This window comes from Thunnus maccoyii, chromosome 18 (assembly GCF_910596095.1).
Source record: "Thunnus maccoyii chromosome 18, fThuMac1.1, whole genome shotgun sequence".
Taxonomy (NCBI): Eukaryota; Metazoa; Chordata; class Actinopteri; order Scombriformes; family Scombridae; genus Thunnus; species Thunnus maccoyii.
Genome location: NC_056550.1, coordinates 15,715,905 through 15,736,747, shown reverse-complemented (window position 1 = coordinate 15,736,747; position 20,843 = coordinate 15,715,905). Strand labels below are relative to the sequence as shown.

The window sequence follows — 20,843 nt, the reverse complement described above, 5'->3', positions numbered from 1 at the left end:
CCAGCAGGCCGACAATCGTGCGGCACACTGATTGCTAACCACTGTTTATTAGTGTTTTATAAGAACTAGTGTTGTTTCCACATGTGATTCTAGGTCTCAGATTGAACCTAACTGACAATTTATTGATTGATTGTGATGCAACAGCTAGTCATTAAATAAACAAGCTGTTAACATAAGACACCTGCTGAGTGTTCTGTGGTCACTTCTGTGTGTTGAGTGCCACCTGCTGGCACAGCCGGTATTGCAAGAGCTCCATCAGTGACCTGAAATAAAATGTTTCCATCACTAATTATTAATTGTCACATATCATAATTAAACTGAGAAATGTTAAATTAAAATATAATTCATATAATTCATTAACCTAAAATTATAGCTGAAGCATTACAAAAATAAAACATAACATGTTCAAAGTAAAATATTTATAAGAAGACCAACAGGAATTACAAACATTCAGACTGTAAAATCTATTTGGCCACATGCTGATATCATGTAGTATTTGTGATATTGTACAGATTTATGTCAACATTTTGTAACCAGTGTAATTCAAAATCAGAAACAACATTAAAGAAGGACAATCTCATTCTTGTTTTTTTCCATCATGCACATTATTACATGGCATCAGACAGATTAAATACAGTCACAGCACACAAAACAACATTCTTCTAAATAATTTCAAAAATGAATGAATATTACTGGGTTTACTTGGGCTTATTAGGTACACCTGTTACTCTTGGTCCTGCGATAATCCCATTTTTGTGAAGTTTATAATGTTCATGTTTTATTGAGCTTGTCAGAAAGGCTATCATTCACACGGTGTTGCACGGGATTGCACTATAATGAGAGTTGTTTCTAATATGTTGTCCCTCTCATGCATGAATGGGATGGACAAACAGGGATTGCATTAGATTGTACAAGAGTACCATATAAATTGGTAATACAGTCTAATATGCTCAGTAGTCAGTCAGGCTCAGAGTCCAGGACTATGGCAGGGAAACGCTCCCCACCTTCACCCAGCAGGGAGTACATGTCTCTCAGCACACTGTGGTCTGGACATCCAGGTACAACAGATGAAAGCTGTGGGGACAGAGTGTCCGACAGAGCCTGTCACAGAAAAGACTGTCAGCACATTACATTCTTCGTAACACATAGGCTGTCTAATTAGTTAGCACAATTAAGTGTCAATCAAGATTACAACCCTTACCTGTTCGAGGTAAATCTCCTGTTGCAGCAGTGCCACCCTAAACCTCAGCTTCTCCAGCTCTCTGAGCTCTGCCTCTGTTGTGTAGGTTACAGTCAGGGGCAGGGGTGCAATTATCCCATCTCCCCACTCGCCATTTGCCCCAACGGGGCAAAGACAACCTCCCTCTGGCCTCCATCGATCCCATGCTTCCCACTCTGACGGAAAATACGGTTATTTTTAGAGCGTGAGCGTGAGCAACCGTACCCTAAAACGTTTTTCTGCTCTGCTGCCTCATCTTTAAATAGCTAGGCCCTTGCCTAGCCACGTCAGGATAGACAGCTTTAAAACTCCACCGTCACAGAGAGGGGGATCTGTCGAGACCAAGGAAAGTACTGATCTGGCACCGAGGCTTCACTGCAGCTCTGTTTTCATTTTCCATACGCCAAGATGGAGAGGCTGCGTTAACTCGTTAGCACAATGCCTTGATCAAAATCACTTTTCAAATGCTATTAAAGCGCAATAAATGATAAATCCTTCGGTGGAAAACAGAATGCTCTGAAATAAAATACTTACTGAACAGTGGACATGACAACACCAGATGGAGGTGAGTCGACTAAGCAGGGAGTTCGAAATGACTGGAAACTTCTCTCTCGCACTGGCTTTAGCAACATACTTGTGCTGCACTGGAACTATTACCAGTAAATATAAACAAAACTCCCTGCCTGAAGGTGATACGGTCATTTGAGTGTTGCGAACGGAAAATCTCTGGGCAATCAACTTCATTATGATTGTATCTTTGGAGGTAATGGAAATTATACTGTGTTACATACTGTAGGTACTGAGTGAGTGATACTGACACCCAGACATGCTAATTCAAACACAGCTGGGTAACCAGAGTCAAACACAGGGTCACAATATCACCACCAATGTCCTCTTTATTATACAAGTATCTGACCCTGGTACTGTTACTTTTTTTAGTCCCGCTCATGACCACCTACATAAAATCTCAGACAAGTTAACACGTCATTCATTTAGAAGGAAACATACATGATGCTTCAAAAAAACATGGGTTATGTTAGGATTCCTACCTTGTTTCATTTGGTCTGTGAAGTTCTGGAGCTCTGCTGCTGTCATCTGAAACTTTTCAGGTGTCAGATAGGAATCACTCTTGTTTGCTTTACTACCTACATTAAAATACACAATGAAAAAACATAAGTACACTAGAAACATTATTACAGGAGCAAATAGAGTTGAATTGCACTGTGTTAATTATGTTCGTAGTACAATCTGAGCAGAGGTAAAGCTCAGCACTGATATCAGTCTAAATGGCTCTCAGAAAGTCACTTTCTGCCAACTCTCTGTGGTATTTCTTCCCAGATGATCATTTTCTCACCCACACATGCACTTGTGTCATCCATCAACTTTATTTATCCTCACTCCTTCACTCTTAATTTTATGCGTTTGCATGTGTAATTCTGTTCAGGATTTTACCCAGCTCTGTGACGCCTTCTATGGTCTGTTTTTCCAGAAGCTCCTGTGTCTGGTAGTGCTCGATGAGGTTATGCCCCTGGTGAGTCAACCTGTCGACCAAAACCCTGGTCTGATCTGGGCTACCACACGGCCAATCCTTGGGGAACTACAGAGGGACAGGGTCATGGACAACACACTTGGTATCCAGACTGCTTGGGCAAATGAAAGTGTATTAATCAAAGTTGTTCGGAAACACACTGGCCTTTATGAGTATTTATCACCAGAGGTGGGAGTAAGTCACATATGTTCAAGTCACGAGCAAGTCTCAAGTCTTAACTTTCAAGTCTCAAGCAAGTCCCACGTTACTATGGTGAGAATCAAGCAAGTCGAGTCCCTGTTATAAGTTAACATTAACATTAAGTTAAGCAAGACAAGTCAAGACATTGCTCAGGTCAAGCAAGTCACCTGTCATACGAAATTCTGATGATCTACCCCTGTTTCCACATATAAAGTCAGCTAAAAGACAGTTGTCATGAAAAGTTGAGTTTTATTTTCAACATTAATGAAAACTGTTGCAGCCTGCTTACACCTTATAAATCTTACTGATATTTGACATTTTGTGGCAATCAATAACGACCCTCCTGAATGAACAACAATGGAGAGTGAGTCTCAGAAATTATTATATTATAATAAATAAAACTGAAACAATTGAGTCAAAGCCAAGTCTAACATAAGTTAATCTTGAAAAATCCATCTAGAAAAATGCAAATATTTTATAAAAAATATCCTACTCCTTTCGAGTCATCTGTCTCAAGTCTAGTCAAGTCTCAAATCATGAATACCAAGTCAAAGCCAAGTCGAGTCTTTTATCTGTGATAGCGAAGCAAGTCTCAAGTCTTCAAATTTGCGACTCGAGTCAAGTCATGTGACTCGAGTCCCCCACCTCTGTTTACTACTGCTGGCTGTTAGATCTTTTGAATTCTTTATTTGCTCTGTGTTAGCACTTTAAAGAGTATTTATTGCGTTGAGTTTTATTAAACACATTTATCCATGTGTCAGTCTGTCAATCTATCTATTCTGTTGATTTTTTAGAGCCGGGGAATGGAAATCAGTAGCTGTGGAATTCTTAGTAGACTGTGATACTAGAGTATATTTCCAAGCTCAACTTTACACAAGGAAAACATGTCTAAGGTTTCCCACACCATTTTGACAGGCTTCACTAGAAAGAGGAAGGATACCGTAGCACTCATTCTCTCCATGAAGTGACTCCTCCCAGGCACAGGTTTCCTTTGCACAGCAATTACTTTGTCCCACAACCTGAAGATAACGTAGTGAAGGAAGCGTCAAAACAGAAATTGTGGAAAATGATGTAACATTCTCACAAAATCAATGGGCTGATTTTGGCCACCTGTTTTGCTTGATCCTCAGAGACTTCCATTTTGTTGCCTGCTCAAAAGGTATCCTGCCATGGAGTAAAAGCAATCAAAATTATTACAATAGCACATAAAACAAAATGTTCAGCCCTCCCGACTGTAACTGACAAAGCATAGTTATCTTCTTTGTGCTCCATCTGTATGATACATACCCATTCTGTTGAGGTAATCTGTGAGCTCCTGTGTCATCTGTGTGTGAAACAGGCACTGTGTTATTTGATGGGGGCATGTGGCCCAAGTCCTCACCACTCAGCACGCTACTTCTAACAGTCTTGTTTTTAGAGTGGAGTGTTGAGATGTGTAACTGACCATGATCAAGACTGCCAGATGCCGAGACAGCCTGCTGCGATTTCCTTGCAGTCTGGCGATGAACAGTCCCCGATGATGAGACAGAACGGCTCCGGATTAAGTTTCTATTTATTGTGGTATTGCACTTTCCACGATTGTAGCTAGCTGAAGGTCTTGAGCCCACCATGGAGGATACAGATGTTACAGGCTTTCTGTGCTCCTTTCTGTCAAGACTGGCAGATTTAGAAGTTGATCTATTGTTTGTCTGATTTCCTATAAATGCTTCTTTGGATGTGGCAATTGTAGTAGCTGGTTCCTTTCCAGGTACAGATTGTTGATTTCTGTCAGCACCTTTTTTCAAAGGCCCTGTGCCAGTGCGAACCCAAAGGGCTTTCTCCAGTGCTCGCTCAAGCAATTCTATATCTTCTTTCTCCCCTGGTGAGGTATCTGTATCTGAACACAGCAAACACAGCATGCAAACATGTGGTTATAGTTCAGTCATTTAATTAACCGCAAAGTCTACAAGAAAGATGTGGTGAGATTGGCAGCATGGAGTACTTAACACATAGTGATTTAAGAACATACACAATTAATTTACAACTTTACATACAGCACAATACAAGGCTGAAAGAATGAAGTGTGAAAATTCACTCTTATTCATAACATTATACATGATTGCTCTCATCTCTCACTACTTGGCTACATTAACCAAAAATGCTGAAATGTACATATATGATGTTTTATTCTATTTCTGGGTGCCTTTTTTAACATGGGTGCCAAAGGTTAAGGAAGATTTTCCCTAATAAATAAAATAAAAAATTTAAATATAATTTATTTTTCCTTATTTGAATCAAGGGTTTAAGGACAGGGGATGTTCAGACTGTAAAGGCAAATTTGTGATTTGTGATATTGGGCTATACAAATAAAATTAACTTGACTCTATAATTAAAATATAATTACCTGTAGCAGCATCATCTGTTGATTCTGACTCGTCAGTGGGTGTCTGAGGTTGTGATGTTCTGTGGAAGAAGACTGAATGTGACTATACATATAAATTCATCAGACCATCAGTGTTAACAAGCGTTTTCCAAATTACAATTACATCTGAAACTTTCAGTTTTGTAAGAGTTTTCTGTTAATAGATATAACTATTTTCTGTGTAGATACATACAGTTTACCAAAGATCCCAAATGATAGTGGATTTTTGAGGCTGTATATAATGATATATCAGCTGATATTTTTTGACAAAAACACATAATATAAACAATATTTTTTGATAAACATGTATTAAATTAGATTGTTAAAGAACTGTGACCAATATATGTACTGGACATTATCAAGTTGAAAAAATAAGTCTGTGCTCTCTGTTGGATATTACGATGTAATGGTGACACTAATTCAAGACTAATGATTATTTTCATTATTGATTAATCTGATTATTCATTTCTCGATTAATCAATTAGTTATTTGGTCTTTAAAATGTCAGAAATGGTGAAAACCACCATTTCCCAAAGCCCAAGATGCTTCCTAAAATATCTTGTTTTGCCCTGATCAATAGTCCACAACCAAAAGATATTCAGTTTACTAACACAGATTATTTTACAAAACAGAAAATATCCATATTAAGAAGCTGCAATCATATCATTTTGGCGTTTTTTCTTTAAAAAAAAAAAGACTCAAAACAATCAATTAATTATCAAAATAGTTTAATTTTCTGTCAACTGACTAATCAAATAATCGTTGCAGTTCTACACAAATTACCTCACACATATCTTTGGGATTGCTGTAATGCAGTTTTTTTGTTACTTATTAGCCAAGATATATGCTGATACACCAGCCAGAATAAAAAAAAGAAATATCAGACAATTTAATGCTCGAGCGCTATGTACTTCACCACAAATTTGTCTTTAATGTCCTATCAGTATATTGTGCACACGTCCAGACTGAACTGTGCAGTAGTCCCGGTGATTAAGAGCGGACACCGTCGCATCACCGAGTACTAGAAAAGGCACTGCTGGGATTCGAACCCAGGATCTCCTGTTTACTAGACAGGCGCTTTAACCAACTAAGCCACAGCGCCGGATGAAGACTTCGTGCACAGAAGGTCATCTTATGAAATCAACCTCTTAATTTACTGAGATGGAGAGTTATAATAGATATATAAACTATTTCTTTTTTTTATCTCCATGACGTCTGCAGATGTTTCAGACAACAGTAGCCCCGGTTTGTGCTTCTCATGTATTTTACATGACATGTATCTACAGGAGCGGTACAAACTGGGGCTAAGAGAACATAAAGTCAAAGATTGCCATCTCATATGTACTTTACATGAGCGTGTACGATAAATAATTGCGGCATATAAAGCATTCTTCTTTAATATGCGTGTTTTGTGGTCGTAAACATAAAAATTAAGTTTCGTTCCCGTCGAGTAAACGAGACACCGGCGGTAGGAGTGAAGCCATAAGAAAAGTGGGTTATTGAGTCAGATGTACAGTACTTACAGGGCGTGTAGTATTTCTCTGTAGAGTTGAATGCAGTCATTAATCTTGCCTTGTTCAGCTTTGCATGACTTGATAGCTTTCTCGACCGTGGTGAGCAGTGACATGCTTGTGTCTGCTTTGTCGTGACCACACACAAGACACGATTAACCAATTGTTAAACTATTGGTTGACACGCTAAATCAATGTTAGGATGCGTCTAATTGTCAAAAAGGTGGGGAAACACATCGTCAGTTGATAATATTTCTATAAAACAACAATTTAACGCTCGCTTTTTGGGTGCTGACCCGCGAATTCAAATTTAACGGATGCGGAAGTCACATTTCTGCTTTCTTACTGACCGTTAAGCAATGTGTATATGTTCAAGAGGGTGGTCACAGTCATGATACTTGTCTAACATTTGTGAGCAAATAAATACCGTAAGGTTTTTGTTTTAATCAATCTAAACCACAAAGAAAAACTTTGTGGCTCCATCTCTACATCAGTTCTCACTTCTCGCGAGAAGTGTCTTTGCTGCCCAGGGATGCTGCTTCTTTATGCAGCCTAGGATGGCGAAGTCATGACCCGCCCTACTCTGCCTCTGATTGGCTAGTACTCGTTGCCTTCGTTTGCTGGGTTGGTTAGGTTTAGGCATAAGGAGTGTGATTGGTTAGAGTTAGGGTAAGAATACCAGGGTAAGCCAATCAGAGGCAGAGTGAGGCGGGTCAGGACTTCGCCATCCTAGGATAAAAAAAATATTGCAGTCAGTACAATGATGTAAAAGCTTCACCCCTCATTTATGCAATGATTTTTAAATTAATATTGTGTGCAACGATTTTTCAGTGCTACAAAAAAAAAGATTAATTAAAAAAGAAAAAAATAGAGCCTTGTTTAATTTAGCGGCAGTGTTATCATCAGAGAGAAGGATGAGAAATCTAGATGGAGACTTCCAGCACTTTTTAATAATCAGGTTCTGCTCATATTCTGCTCTTGATAAGAATAAATGTGCCATAAAATACGAATTACCAATTTAAATGATTACTCTAAAGAGAAGTGTTTATCATTTTCATATCAACTTTCATTAAATTTGTAATTATGTTCCCAAGAAGCCTATTTACATTTACAGTTTTGTGCAGTTGGTGTCCCTGTGAGTGGTAATTATTAAAAATTCTTGCAAATTAGAGTAAACAGACTCAGTAAATGACTAAACTCTTGGCTAATTTGCTGTTGAGGCTTTATAACATTGTAAATTATCAACCAACTTCAACAACACTGAGGCATATTAGTAGAAGTGATGTCCATGCCAGTAGCCTACATGTTGTGCACATCAGTTTATCAGCTCAGTGCCTCTTGTTGTCCATGCACAATGAAAACTATTACATGTGATTTGTACACTCATCTGAAGTGGCATTCATACAGAAGCACCAGTGAAGTAGGTCAGGCATTATTACTATTGTTTTCTAAATTAACACCAATGCTTGACCTGAAATTTCAATCCTCACACCAACACAGTGTCTGTTGTCCTACACCGCTTCAGCGTTTTAGAGTATCAATGAGTGGAAGTGATTATGAAACATGGTAAATGAATGGTCTGAATGCACACATTTTTTTTTTACCTTTCTCGTAACAGGAATTTTGACTTGGCAAGCTCCAGTGTGACTAATAACATGATGGATGCACTCCATTTAAGTGTGCCAGAGCCATGGTATTATGCATCCTGGCTCATCGCAGGCTCATTGAAATGGAGCAGAGCCATAATTAATGCCATTAGTTGCAGCTGTGCATTTCTCTATACTTTGTTGTACAGCCTGGCCTGATCCTAACAGAGACGCAGCTCTCTAACTCCATCATGCTGAATGTGAAAGTCTACTTAGAGAGTAAAGAATGACAAAGACTGTGTTGCAACATTTTTCCACAAAAACCTGCTTTATTGTCAGTGAGCTTGAGAACAAGATAGCTTGATGGTCATTGCCAGTTTTTTTATTGTCTGTCATGAATCTGCTCACTTTATATGTTGTCTAGCTTGCTGACAGTCTTGCTACCGTCAAAGCGCTCTTGCTTCTTATTGGTCCGGAGATAATTACATTCATATACCCTTTTCACAGCAGACATTTTGACATAGCAGAAAAAGCACAGGTGGAACTAATAAACTTAATGATGTTGCAGTCCAGCAATTACTGCAATGCAATGTGGCACTTTGTTACACCTGTGTTGGACAAATCAAAATATATGCAGTGAAAAGGGTATATTTAACTTTTCACTTTGCAGTTTACACTCCAGTCAGGTGTACAAAACAGGTGTCTCCATCTCAGGTTTCTATCATCATATTTATTCTGCTCTATTGATTGCTAGGATGTAATCTAAAGCATCACAACACAGGTGCTATCTCCAACAGTGGTATGGTGACATGAACCTCCTGCTGCCTTTTCTATGAAGTGTGTTTTTGATGCAACTTTTGAAAGCCAGCCAAGCAATCAGTATACTGAAACCACATGTCCACAGTGGACTAGAGTGAAACACATTCATAAGAGTGAACATGGCTGTCAAACAGACATTTTGTTTTTGTGTTGTGACATACTCATCTATAAATGGACTAGCATCCAAAAGGATATGAAGTTAGAGTTAAGTCCCCTTTCTTTCTTATTGAAAATGCATCAGTGGCACAAAAGCACTTCCCAAAGCAATTTAATGTAATGGCAACAGCTTGCTGGCCCCATTGGAGGGAAGTGAATCATCTTGTTAGCTCATCTTTCCCCAACCAGCCTCCTGTGGCTCAGAAGCAAAGCAAGGGGGGGCACTCAGCTGCCCCGCCAACAGAGCATCTGACACTGCAGCCGGCTGCCAGATTAATATCAGGCTCTGACTTTTGCACACGCACATACATACACTTTCTTTCTGTCACATTCCCTCTCTCACATATGCACACACACACACACACACACACACTCTTACACATGCACAACATACTTTCAGTAGACTGTCAGACACACCGCGCATACAATCACACACTGATGGACAAATACCCTCCAGCACACAAACAACCATCTCATACATAATTCATCAATGAACAGCATGCATGAATCATATGTATGCACAAACACCTGCAAAATCCTTATTAATCAATGATCTGTAATTGGCAGATTATCCTAGCACACGGTGTAAACAACATGAGGGAAACTTGTTTTGTTTGGCCAAGGGGTGCAGACCAACATGTTGAGGTTCAAACTGTGGCAAGAAAAGTAAGATTCAGGTTGCCTCTGTGTTTGGAGCTGGCTTTGGACGAACACCTGTTAGTCTGCCAGCACTTATTGTGATTACACAGTACACTCTGTACACTGTGTTTACTGCACACTCTGTAGAGATAGTGGACTATCTATTACAGTTCTGCACCCTGCCCTGTACCTTGTCACCTCTCCAAGTCTTACTCCTTTAATTTATTTGTTATCCACTCATTTCTCGTCATCTTTAATTTTTCAAATGTTTTCAACTCAACAACATACAAATTTGGTATTGAGATGCGGTTTGAATCCAGAATCCAAACTCCTCAGTTGAACTACCCAGTTCCTATATCTGACTGGATAAATCAAAGAAGTTAAAATGTTATTCTAGGCCTTTTTTCTGCAAGATTCTCAATTTTAATTTTAAAAACAATACAAAAATAAATAAAGAAAACGCATGATGTTTAAACTGATGTGGAAAATATAAAGTGTGTCTCCATAGTTGGCTCCATAGTAGTGCTTCCTAGAATCTGAGGATCAATAGGATAACATTGTAAGCGGGGAACCTATCTTTCATCCAGGAAATCCCAGGTGTAAGCCTTATGTTGACAGACATGTGTCTGCTGGAGCAAGACAGTGAATCTGTGCCAACTGGACATTTGATGTTGGGCTCAGGTGGTGCTGTGGAAAGGGGGACAGAGGGGAGAGACTGACAAAGGGTCTCTTTATACTGATACTCACTGAATAAGAACCGACGAGCTGATTGAACAACGCTACACACAAATACTATCATAACAGAGGTAATTGCACAATAACATTGATGGTGTTTTGGGAGCTAGAACGTTGTAATCATTTCAGTATGACCCTGGAGCGCAACAGAGTCTCTGTGTGAGATAATTTGTTTGATAACAAAGAGTAAGACAAGGGAGATCGATTAGGAATTATAATTGCCAATTTCCAGATTTGTAAGTGCCTTGTGTAAAGTGTGATGCTATTAACAAAAAGGGGCAATAGAATATGTACCCATCTCAAAGAATGATTAATCTCTAAACAGAAACCTCACATGTATATAATATTAACAAACACAGATAAGTAATATTACACAATACTTAAAAAACTAACTAACAACAGCCTAAAAAGATAAAATTAACAGCTTTCTGATCTTTACATCCAAATGGAAAGTAAAATGTGAAACTATAACCTGCCAAACATTTGTATTAGCTTGGTGGGAATGCCATCTTGTGGTTATTCTCTTCTAGCCTGATGATCTTGGTTCTCTGTCTTGGTAATAATTTGGTGTCTGGCTTGTTGTGATATAAGACATTTGATGCAATACTACCAGTAAAATACAATAGCCTGCAATATTACAAGTTAACTAGCTCACTTGGTATTGTCTTGTGGATTTTTCAAGAGAAAACAGTATGAACAAAAGCCTTTTGCCAACAGCTCAAGACTGTCCTCTGATGGATTTACAATACAGGCAGCTCACTAAAAGAAACAGGCAGCTCACTAAAAGAAACTATACTTCACTAAAAGATGAAGCCCTAACTTGTGTAAAGCATGTACATTGCTAAAACATCAGACACCAACTTGCATCTGATAGTGTTATATAGTGTATAACATGGGCCACTATGGTAAAAGACCCTCCATTTGGATTGTATGACTCTCTCAATATCTTACTTACATATCTTTTGTGTTGTTGCTAGTGTCTTTTTGATGTATTACAGTTACATTGTTACAGTAACTTCTGTTGCTTCAATCTGGTCTAATTCAGGGCTAATAAATTATTATTAGGGACCGAGCCCAAATGGCAGAGGACTACTGTAAAACAGTAGTCCTCGACTAAGGGCGAGGACCCTATTGTTTTTCGTGTGTTTGTTTGTTTGTTTGTTTGTGTCTTTCTTTCTTTCTTTCTCTCTTTCTTTCTTCATTATTACAGAACATCACACCTAAATTTGACCCCTTAAACATGCTCAAAAACTCACCAAATTTGGCACGCACATCAGGTCTGGTGAAAAATTTGATAGAATGTAAAAATTAACCCCTAAAGTGCCAAAATGTGCTCTATAGCATGTATGGAACTAAAATGGCCGCCACGGCCCGTAGGAATGTTGTAGAGAGATCAAACCAAAACTCAATTATTTGTCTCATCAAAATAAGACTTTGCCCCAATTTTGGCCCCTGAACAAACGCCATCTCCTCCGAGGGTGTTAATGGTATCGGCTTCAAACTTTAATAGGTGACTTATGACACTATGCTGAAAAAATGTTGTCAAAAACTTTGTAATAACTCGAACGGTTTGGATTTAATAAGCCCTGAAAGTTGCAGTGCCACATCACACCTTACAATGTAAACCAATGGGGAGCCAATCTATGGGCATGAACTTTGTGTCAAACAGAGGCTTCTGACGTCTAAACTATAAGTCTGACCACTTTCAAACCTGTATCAATGGATTCGCAACGAAATTTCCTACCAAAAAATATGATTTTTAATGTAAGCTTTGGCCAAAGAAAAGACTTTAAAACTCACATTCTAATATCTCAAAACCAATAAAAGATAGAAAAAACATATAAATTCAAGATTTGTAGGTCAAAGTCTCATGACTCATTTAAAGTTCAAATGAAGTTTGTATCTAAAACTATGTGGAAGCAGTAAATGTTCAAAAAGGTGTGGGTACGCTCACGCTCTCTATTCAAATATATGAGTATTTTTCTGTGTCCAGCTGCAGTTTCTTATTGTCTCTACACACCTGACAGTACACATGTCAATCAAACTTTGACCAGGTCATGTGGGTTAAAAGTCTTTCTTTTTCTAAAAATAGACTTGATGAAATTAGGAAAATAATTTGTTTTACACACAAACTCATCAAGAGTTTTCAATTTACTAATCGAAATTTAAGTGAATGGGCCAAACTTGCATAATTTTGATGACACAGGTGTGAGCAAGACAGACATGTCTCTCCCTGCAGAAAATTCTCATCCTGTCAATCAAACTTTCAAAATAAAAGCACACCACACTTGTAAGAAATATTAAGAAATAATAATAATAATACTTATTATTATTATTATTATTATTATTATTATTATTATTATTATTGTTGTTGTTGTTGTTGTTGTTGTTGTTGTTGTTGTTGTTGTTGTTATTATTGTTGTTGTTGTTGTTATTATTAATGCCATTCAGTGCCTTTGGTGCATTACAGTTTTACATTATTACAGTAACTCATATCTCTTCAAGCTGGTCAAATTCAGGGCTTGTGAATAATAATATTATTATCATTAAAGATGATGATGAAGAAGAAGAGATCATTTTATTATATTGTCATATATGTCTAACCCTAACCCTAACCCTGCTGTGTGAGAACTACGTGGATGTATTAAGTACAAACTTTATCTGGTAAGTTTCTGCATCTTCAGCACTTCTTGAAGAAGAGCACCTGACTGCGTGCAACCGCGAGAGGTGAGGACGGCGCACAGTGGTGTGGTGAAACTCAATGCTACTTTATATACCATGAAAAAGACAGTGTCGGATAAATGTGAGACTTGTAACTGTAAGGAAATTGTTAAACGTGTGTTAATAGGTTATAGGGAGTTAACATTAAGTGTAGAAGGAGAAAGAGTGGAGGGCAGGCTTTTGGATATTGGAAGGGAGTGGTGCATCAAAGGTCTGTTAGAGACTGGAGACAAACAATTACAGGTTCAAATTGCTTTATTTAAATATTTAAATGAAACAGGTTTAATAACCATAATATAATGTCAACTTTTTTCGTTTGTTTGTTAGTTTTTGTTGTTTAAAGTCATGGTGTTACACACTCCGATACAGTAGGTGGCGGCATGCACCTTTAACGTTGGTTTGCAGTCCGCCAGTGAAATCAAAGAAGAAAAAGAAGTGGTGGGGAGAAGGTTTGTTGTTTATGATGTCAATACGATAGCAGAGCCTCGTAATACATTAATCTTTACCTGAATCTGAGCAGCGAATAAACAAGCCGATCCTGTTATGTAATGTCATGGTGCTCATCAAACGTTAAACGTGTTTGTTAGCTTGTTGAAAGGCTAGCTAGCTATTAGCTAACTCAGCTAGCGTCATCCACTAAAGTTAACTTAGCTGTTGTCAAAGAAGATGCTCCTTGCAAGTTAGATGACGTTACTGTCAGTGGTAACTACTGAGAGGTTTATTCGTGTCGTGGTTAAAGATGATGTTAGCTTATGATTTCTGATAACTGTAAGGAACTGAACTGAATTAAATCAATTTATTAACTCGCCTTATACACCACTTGCTAGCTGCATCTACCAGTTATTCTTTGAGAGCAGCTTGCGACTCCTGGTAAACGCCAGAAGGCCTGTGTTTTTGCTGTATGGGCTGCTTTTTGTTCGCCAGTGTTCGTGTTGTTCAAATCGGGATGCTTTTTTTTTAAAGTCGCCTTTCCTACGTAAAACAAGCCAGCCCCTGCCAGACTGTATCAGCTTTCACTCTCACATTGCTTTATCTCCCTTTCAGAGTAAATAAGGTCAAAGGCTTAAAGCAGCTGAATTAATTGGCAGACGGCATCTTTCCTTTGACCACCACCACCACCATCATCATCGTCATCTCAGGGACAACAGCTACAGTGAATAGGAGCTCCCCTTTATCCTGATTAGACCTCTGCTGGCTCTTAGGTAAGGGTTTAAAGATGTTGTAATTACACTGCTTATCTGTCTGTTATTGCTTATTAGTGCTTATTTATCTTAACCCTCAAATGGATTTTTGAGAGGGTTGATATGTTGGTTGTGGTTGAGTGATTATGCGGACAAAGTAAATACAACATTTGTTTCACTATTATAGACCAGATGACTGTAACAGACAATTGACTGTGATTGTGCTTGGTGGCCTTCTTCCTGTAAATAATGTTTAGTATACAGCATATGTTGTTTTTTGTTTGTTATTGTTGTATTGTGGTGACTGCAGCCTGACATTGGTCCCTTGTTTATTCTGGAAAGCAGTTACGCAATGCTGGCTCAAGTGACAACTTTCAACAGCACCTGCCAAAATCATAGTCATGACACATCGTTTAGTTATGATTGAATGTGCTTGGTCAAGACTGTAGCAGTATACATGATAATGAGATATAACTTTGGTAATTCAGAGACTTATATGTGCAATATGATGTTTTAGAAAACTTTAATACAACTGCTGCCATGTGTGAAGTTGAGAATGTCAAAATAATGCAATTTTGATGTCTTTCACTAATGTTAGGGCAGACAGGAAGACACCACTAATGTCGGAAGAAAAGATGAATGGAACGGGGGCTGTATATGAGGAGAAAGAGGACACCCTCAGGTAAATCTCCTCCCAGTATTGTAATATCATTATCTTAAAATAGTTACAATTACAATTCTGACATTGTAATTCTTTCAATCACACAATATACCTACCATTTTTTCCCCCCAGTCCTGATGATCTGTCTGAGATGCTCGCAGCAGGGACCAAGGATGTTCATGAAAAAGCTGAGAACACCCAGTTTGTGAAGGATTTCCTCAGGGGACGCATCCGCAAAGAGCTCTTCAAGGTCAGTCAGAAGAGAAGCAGGGAGGATTTTTTACAATTTAGGTTGTAAAATGCTCTGCAAACCAGACAAGTTGTATACAATGTAATAAGCATCTAGGTTAAAAAAGAGGCAAAGAAAAAAAAGGAGACAAGTAGAATGACTCAACAACTTTTCTTTCTTGCTTCCCCAGCTTGGTGCCGTAGCACTCTACTATACTTACACAGCCATGGAGGAGGAGATCGAAAGGAACAAGGACCATCCCCATTTCGCCCCGCTTTATTTTCCTGCAGAGTTGCACCGCCACGAGGCTCTGGCCCGTGACCTTGAGTACTTTTACGGCCCTGACTGGCAGAGCCAGGTCAGCTGCTCCCAGGCCGCCCAACGCTATGTGGACCGTATCCACCAAGTAGGGCAGGAGGACCCAGTGCTGCTGGTGGCCCACGCCTACACCCGCTACATGGGGGACCTATCTGGGGGCCAGGTGCTGAAGAAAGTGGCGCAGAGAGCCTTGAAGCTTCCTCCCACAGGAGAGGGGTTGGAATTCTATCAGTTTGATGCCATCCACAGTGCCAAAGCATTCAAGCAGCTGTACCGCAGTCGGATGAACGAGCTGGAGCTGGACATGGAAACAAAGAAGAGGCTGGTGGACGAGGCTGTCAAGGCCTTCCAGTTCAACATGGAGGTAAGAGGCAAGGGAGTAGGAGAAAATGGAAGTTATGTTTGGAAACACTAGTGGGGGGATCTGCTCCCTGGTTGTGATAATGAGACAGGTGATGTGCTACTTATGCCAGCTTTGATCAAGTAATCAAGTGATGTGTATTTTTAGCTATGCTACCTGCATGGCTTTAGAAATGGCAATGTCGGTCTGTCGGTTAGTCAGTCTACCACTATGGTCCAGACTGAAATATCTCAATACAACTTTGGATGTTGGACAACCATGAAATTTAGTATAGATAAGCAGTGTGGCTATGAGGACGAGTCCTAATGACTTTCATGATTTCTTAAGTGTCACCACGAGGACAAAGTTTTCACTTCATCCTGTGAAATATCTCAAGATCATCTTGATGAATTGGCACAAAATGTTGTATAGATATTCATGGTTCCTAGTAGACGATTTATCTTAAGGACTTTGGTAATCTTGACTTTTCTTCTAGCACCACCGTGAGGTTCACATTTGTATTTTTGAGTAAATGTCTCAACAACTATTGAATGCACTGGCATGAAATTTTTTATGGACATTCATTGTTCCTCACAGGATGAATTGTGATAACTTGAATGGTCTCTTGACTTTTCATCTGGTGCCATCATCAAATGATCCAAATTTTAATTTGTCCAATACTTTGGTTTATGAACAAATATCTGTAAAACTAATCACATTACAATCAGCGTCAGCTGCACTTTGTGTTTGGTGCTAATGATCAAATCTGACATACTAAACTAAGATGGTGAACATGATAAACATCATACGTGCTTTGCATCAGCATGTTAGCATTGTCATTGTGAGTATGTTAATTTGCTGATGTTAGCATTTTGCTCAAAGCACTGTGCCTAAGTCCAACCTCACAGATGGCATGACTGTAGATTCTTGTCTTGTTTATTGAGACCTCGGAGTGAACGTTGTCCTTTAAGTCACAGATAATTTCACACTGACTGTTTTAAGTAACCTTAAATATACTGGATTGAAGATGAGGCAGCCCTGGTTTTCCCGAATTACTAGTTTTGGGTCCTCAACCACAAATGATACAGACACTCAATAAATTAACTAAAATAGCATTTTTAATCCTTGTATAAGGGTACCACTATCATGGAAGGATGATTATATTATGACTAGATGTTATACATGTTGTAATCCACATTTCTCTATGCTCAAATGCAAGGAACATGGAGTTTCCCTTTGTGTTGCTGCATACTCTGCATATTCTGTAGCGTATCCAGCAAGCTTAATAATCCTTTTATGTTTGTGCTGGCAGGTTTTTGAGGAGCTGGAAGAGATTGGTAAAACCTTCCAGGAGGATGTTTTAGATGCCGGCATGCCTGTCCATGGAGAAATGGGTGGAGACATCAGCAAATGTCCCTACTATACCGCCAAAATGGGTATGCTTTTATCAGTAATTACCATATCAGTAAAATTATATTAAACCCATGATGAAGCTTTTATAAAGCTGTTGTGAGGGCCTTGATTAAGTTTGTTTTCTGCTTTGGTGCTAACTCTGTGTCTCAGCGGCCACCGGTGGAACAGCATACGCATGTCAGCTCGCCATGGCTGTGCTCCGACACCCAACAGGACAGGTGCTGTTTGCTACTTGGTTTGCTGCTTTGGCTGGATTGGCTGCATGGTATCTGATGTGATCCAGCCCCTCAGCCTGTCACTCTGCTGCTGTGAGAGAGCGGGAGGAGAAACACTGAAGGAAGGACAGTAAGGAGACTAGAAAATCCCCCAAAACTATAGACCATCTCATGGTTTCTGTAAAACATTGTAAACAGGTCCAGGTTTATTAAATGTTGCATGTTTGCTAGTACAAATATACCTGGATCTGTTTCTTATCAATGGAATTCCAATGAGATGATCTATAGGACCATTAGGACGTCACAACTCCATCCATCCATCCATCCATTCATCTATCCATCCATTCATCGAGCTACACCTTGTTGCAGTCTCTCCTCCGGTCATTTCATTTTTCTACCTCCTTTGCATCATCCCTCCATCTTGTGTCCTTCCAGTGTGTTCGGTTGTATCTCAAGACCTTCTTTTAGCTGTTTTCTGATTTTGTCATGGAAGCACAGCATTCCAGTGAATAACTAATCTCTTGTGAAATTACATTTCCTCCCAAATTTTAATGTCACTCATTTATATAATTGGCTATACAGTGATACATTAGTTAATAATGATGAATGTATTATCTAAAGCCATTCATGTTTAGCTTAGTAAAAACATGTTAAAACGTACTATGCATATGTTATGCATGATTAGAGTAGCACAGCGTGTGTTTTTTTTTTTTTCAGGGCATACTGCTGTGATTTTTAATGAGGTATTTTTGTTTTTGCATTACTAGATCTTAATTTGACCTGGGAGAGAAAGTAATTGACTAAACAATGCAACACTGAAATAACGGTTTATCTGTAAATGTCCCCATATACTGTATTTTTTTTTTTTTTACCTCTACACATTGATTGCAGTTCATAACATAATGTGAAAACACAGTGTGCTGCATTGCATTTACATTAAGTCCCTCATCACATTTCAAGACTCATACTTGGGCCTTACATGATCCCGAGAGGTTTGTGCTGCGGAACAGGTGATAGGATTCAAAAGCTCCCACCCCTCCACCCCCCACCCTCAAAAAATATAGCACACCTACACTTTGACGAGTGTATGATTAATAAACATGTTTCAAATACTAGTGAATATACCAGGTATTTGAATCTCTGCTGATGCATGTTCAATAATAGTAGTTCTCTGTTTCTGGATTATGAGAACGGGCGTATTGTATAAAAAAAAACCTGCCTGTTTTTGATTTAATTGCACAGTTTAACTTTCCGAGATGAACGAGTCATTGATGAATCAGTTCTACCTGCTACAGGAGCCTGTTTTAGGACAAAAGTGTTAACAAAGGTCATTGCAGCTGTCTTTTTTTTTTGTAATAATGTTTTGTCTACATTCTTGAAATAGATACCAAGTCTATCTACATGAAGGCTAAATGTGTTGTGGTTTATCAAGAACCACATCACGTAAGATACCGATCCGTAGGTCCCTCAGCAGCTCCGCCCCTGTCAAGTATCCATTTGTAATACATTTGTGATACATTTGTGCATCATCACTAAAACTGTTCATATATTGTTCATACTGTATGTTTTGGTCACGGTAATTTTTTCAACATAGATAAAGAGGAATATTTTGTGCAGCGTGTATTGCAGTGTAATTGCACTGATGTGTGACTGAAGATTAATATTTATCCTGACACATTACTGACATTTTCTTAACTTTGCTTTATCTTTCCAAGCTGTTTGTTGTTGTTTTTTTTTCCACTGCTTGGAGTTATTGGACACACAGAACCAAAGGAAACCTGCTGATAATATTTCAAGCAGGTTTCTGTGCTGTGTGTATTTGTACAACACATTCACACATTTATGGATGTGCAGTATTCCTTCAGGATAACAGCTGTAGTGCAGCTGTTTTGATCACAGACGTGGAGATCTAAGTGATGCTGTGTTTTGTATTTGAGAGTCTCAGGTTCATGATACAGACAGATGGCAATACAATGCATTGCATAAAAAAAGGACTAATACAGGGAGTGCCTAATATACTCCTGTAGTTCACTGTACATGTTTTATTTCATTTTCATGATGCCAGTCTGATGTGTCAAAACGCTTCAGTATTTTTTGGACGTATATTGAAGGGACGCTTACTTGAATCTCAGGAGTTCAGGTAGTTTTAGCCATTAATTAAACGGTAGATTAAAATGAGTGGAATGCTTGTCTAATTCATGTTGATTTTGAATTATCTTGCATTTTCATTAACTCTGCTCTTGATCCCTTTGTGTATCTTACTGGACAAAGCTTTATTAGTCAAAGGCTAGGATACTCTGATTGTATTAGTGAAAATCCAGGAGTATGCTGTGCTGTCTGTAATGAAATAACTTCTGCTTTCCTGTTTATGCTGAAATAAAGGTGATTCATTTGGACTGGTGTTTTTAATCACAGCAGATAATTAAATGACTTTTTGACATGTACTTAATTAGCTTTTTGCCAGACCCTTCTTTGAAGATGATGGATTCAACAAAAAGATGAATTACCAATCAGTAATATCTATTTGGTAGACGGCTGTGTCTGTAGATATTTCATAGAAATATTCACAAATCTCAATTTCTTACGCTACCCTTAATGTTTTCTTGCCTTCATGTGACTTGAAAAAAGGTAAATTAGTTTGTTAAGATCACATACTTAATTTTGGAGGATAGTTATTCTACTTGAGTAACATCATGGGCCATATTATATGAAACAAAATCTAATTTGAAGAGTTTGTATGGAACATTGTTGGAATAATGTCCATAGAACACCACTCTGACAATAATGCTAATAGATAATGCTAATATTCCGAAGTAAAATGCAGGCTTTATACCGAGTTACCAGTTTATTAGGTACACCTGTACAATTCAATGTAATGTAAAACAATAGCTCTGGTTGTAGTGTCTTAAATTGCATTATATTTAGAGGTTTTCAGTCTCCCTTACACACTAACAAGAGCTAGTGAATATG

General features: G+C 38.6%; 2 protein-coding genes and 1 non-coding gene across 13 annotated transcripts; 1 reads left to right on the top strand and 2 right to left on the bottom strand.

The window, feature by feature from the left end:
- Positions 1 to 38: 38 nt before the first annotated feature.
- Positions 39 to 8,542, bottom strand: LOC121884652 (tubulin epsilon and delta complex protein 2). 6 transcript variants are annotated; one of them, XM_042393584.1, is made up of 12 exons: positions 7,211 to 7,378; positions 6,873 to 6,984; positions 5,332 to 5,390; positions 4,393 to 4,824; positions 4,236 to 4,272; positions 4,059 to 4,112; positions 3,889 to 3,967; positions 2,672 to 2,816; positions 2,269 to 2,364; positions 1,202 to 1,395; positions 1,005 to 1,074; positions 39 to 263 (listed from the first exon to the last, which is right to left on the bottom strand). In XM_042393584.1, the coding sequence occupies exons 1-12, from the start codon at positions 7,251 to 7,253 to the stop codon at positions 256 to 258; spliced, it is 1,329 nt and encodes a 442-aa protein (XP_042249518.1). In that variant the 5' UTR covers positions 7,254 to 7,378; the 3' UTR covers positions 39 to 255. The 6 variants fall into 6 exon arrangements, with proteins under 6 accessions (XP_042249518.1, XP_042249517.1, XP_042249515.1 ...); XM_042393583.1 differs by having other exon boundaries at positions 1,005 to 1,101; positions 7,211 to 7,377; XM_042393581.1 differs by lacking the exon at positions 39 to 263 and having other exon boundaries at positions 403 to 1,101; positions 7,211 to 7,377.
- On the bottom strand, positions 6,378 to 6,451 carry trnat-agu. Its single transcript has one exon. It is a non-coding gene; the product is annotated as a tRNA-Thr (tRNA).
- A 4,953-nt stretch (positions 8,543 to 13,495) lies between the features above and the next one.
- hmox2b (heme oxygenase 2b) lies at positions 13,496 to 20,269 on the top strand. 6 transcript variants are annotated; one of them, XM_042392486.1, is made up of 7 exons: positions 13,496 to 13,522; positions 14,561 to 14,718; positions 15,296 to 15,379; positions 15,491 to 15,608; positions 15,778 to 16,269; positions 17,558 to 17,681; positions 17,809 to 20,269. In XM_042392486.1, the coding sequence occupies exons 3-7, from the start codon at positions 15,318 to 15,320 to the stop codon at positions 17,934 to 17,936; spliced, it is 924 nt and encodes a 307-aa protein (XP_042248420.1). In that variant the 5' UTR covers positions 13,496 to 13,522; positions 14,561 to 14,718; positions 15,296 to 15,317; the 3' UTR covers positions 17,937 to 20,269. The 6 variants fall into 6 exon arrangements, with proteins under 6 accessions (XP_042248420.1, XP_042248415.1, XP_042248417.1 ...); XM_042392481.1 differs by lacking the exon at positions 13,496 to 13,522 and adding an exon at positions 13,866 to 13,965; XM_042392483.1 differs by lacking the exon at positions 13,496 to 13,522 and adding an exon at positions 13,974 to 14,061.
- Positions 20,270 to 20,843: the final 574 nt, after the last annotated feature.

Excerpts from the sequence above, each read along its gene's own strand:
- LOC121884652 (XM_042393581.1), bottom strand. The coding sequence starts at position 7,253 with ATGACTGTGACCACCCTCTTGAACATATACACATTGCTTAACG. Across the intron at positions 4,113-4,235 it reads AGATTACCTCAACAGAATGG|GATACCTTTTGAGCAGGCAA; the intron begins GTATGTATCATA and ends ACTCCATGGCAG. Across the intron at positions 2,365-2,671 it reads AGAAGGCGTCACAGAGCTGG|GTAGTAAAGCAAACAAGAGT; the intron begins GTAAAATCCTGA and ends ATTTTAATGTAG.
- hmox2b (XM_042392486.1), top strand. The coding sequence starts at position 15,318 with ATGTCGGAAGAAAAGATGAATGGAACGGGGGCTGTATATGAGGAGAAA. Across the intron at positions 15,380-15,490 it reads GAGAAAGAGGACACCCTCAG|TCCTGATGATCTGTCTGAGA; the intron begins GTAAATCTCCTC and ends TTTTCCCCCCAG. Across the intron at positions 17,682-17,808 it reads CTACTATACCGCCAAAATGG|CGGCCACCGGTGGAACAGCA; the intron begins GTATGCTTTTAT and ends TCTGTGTCTCAG.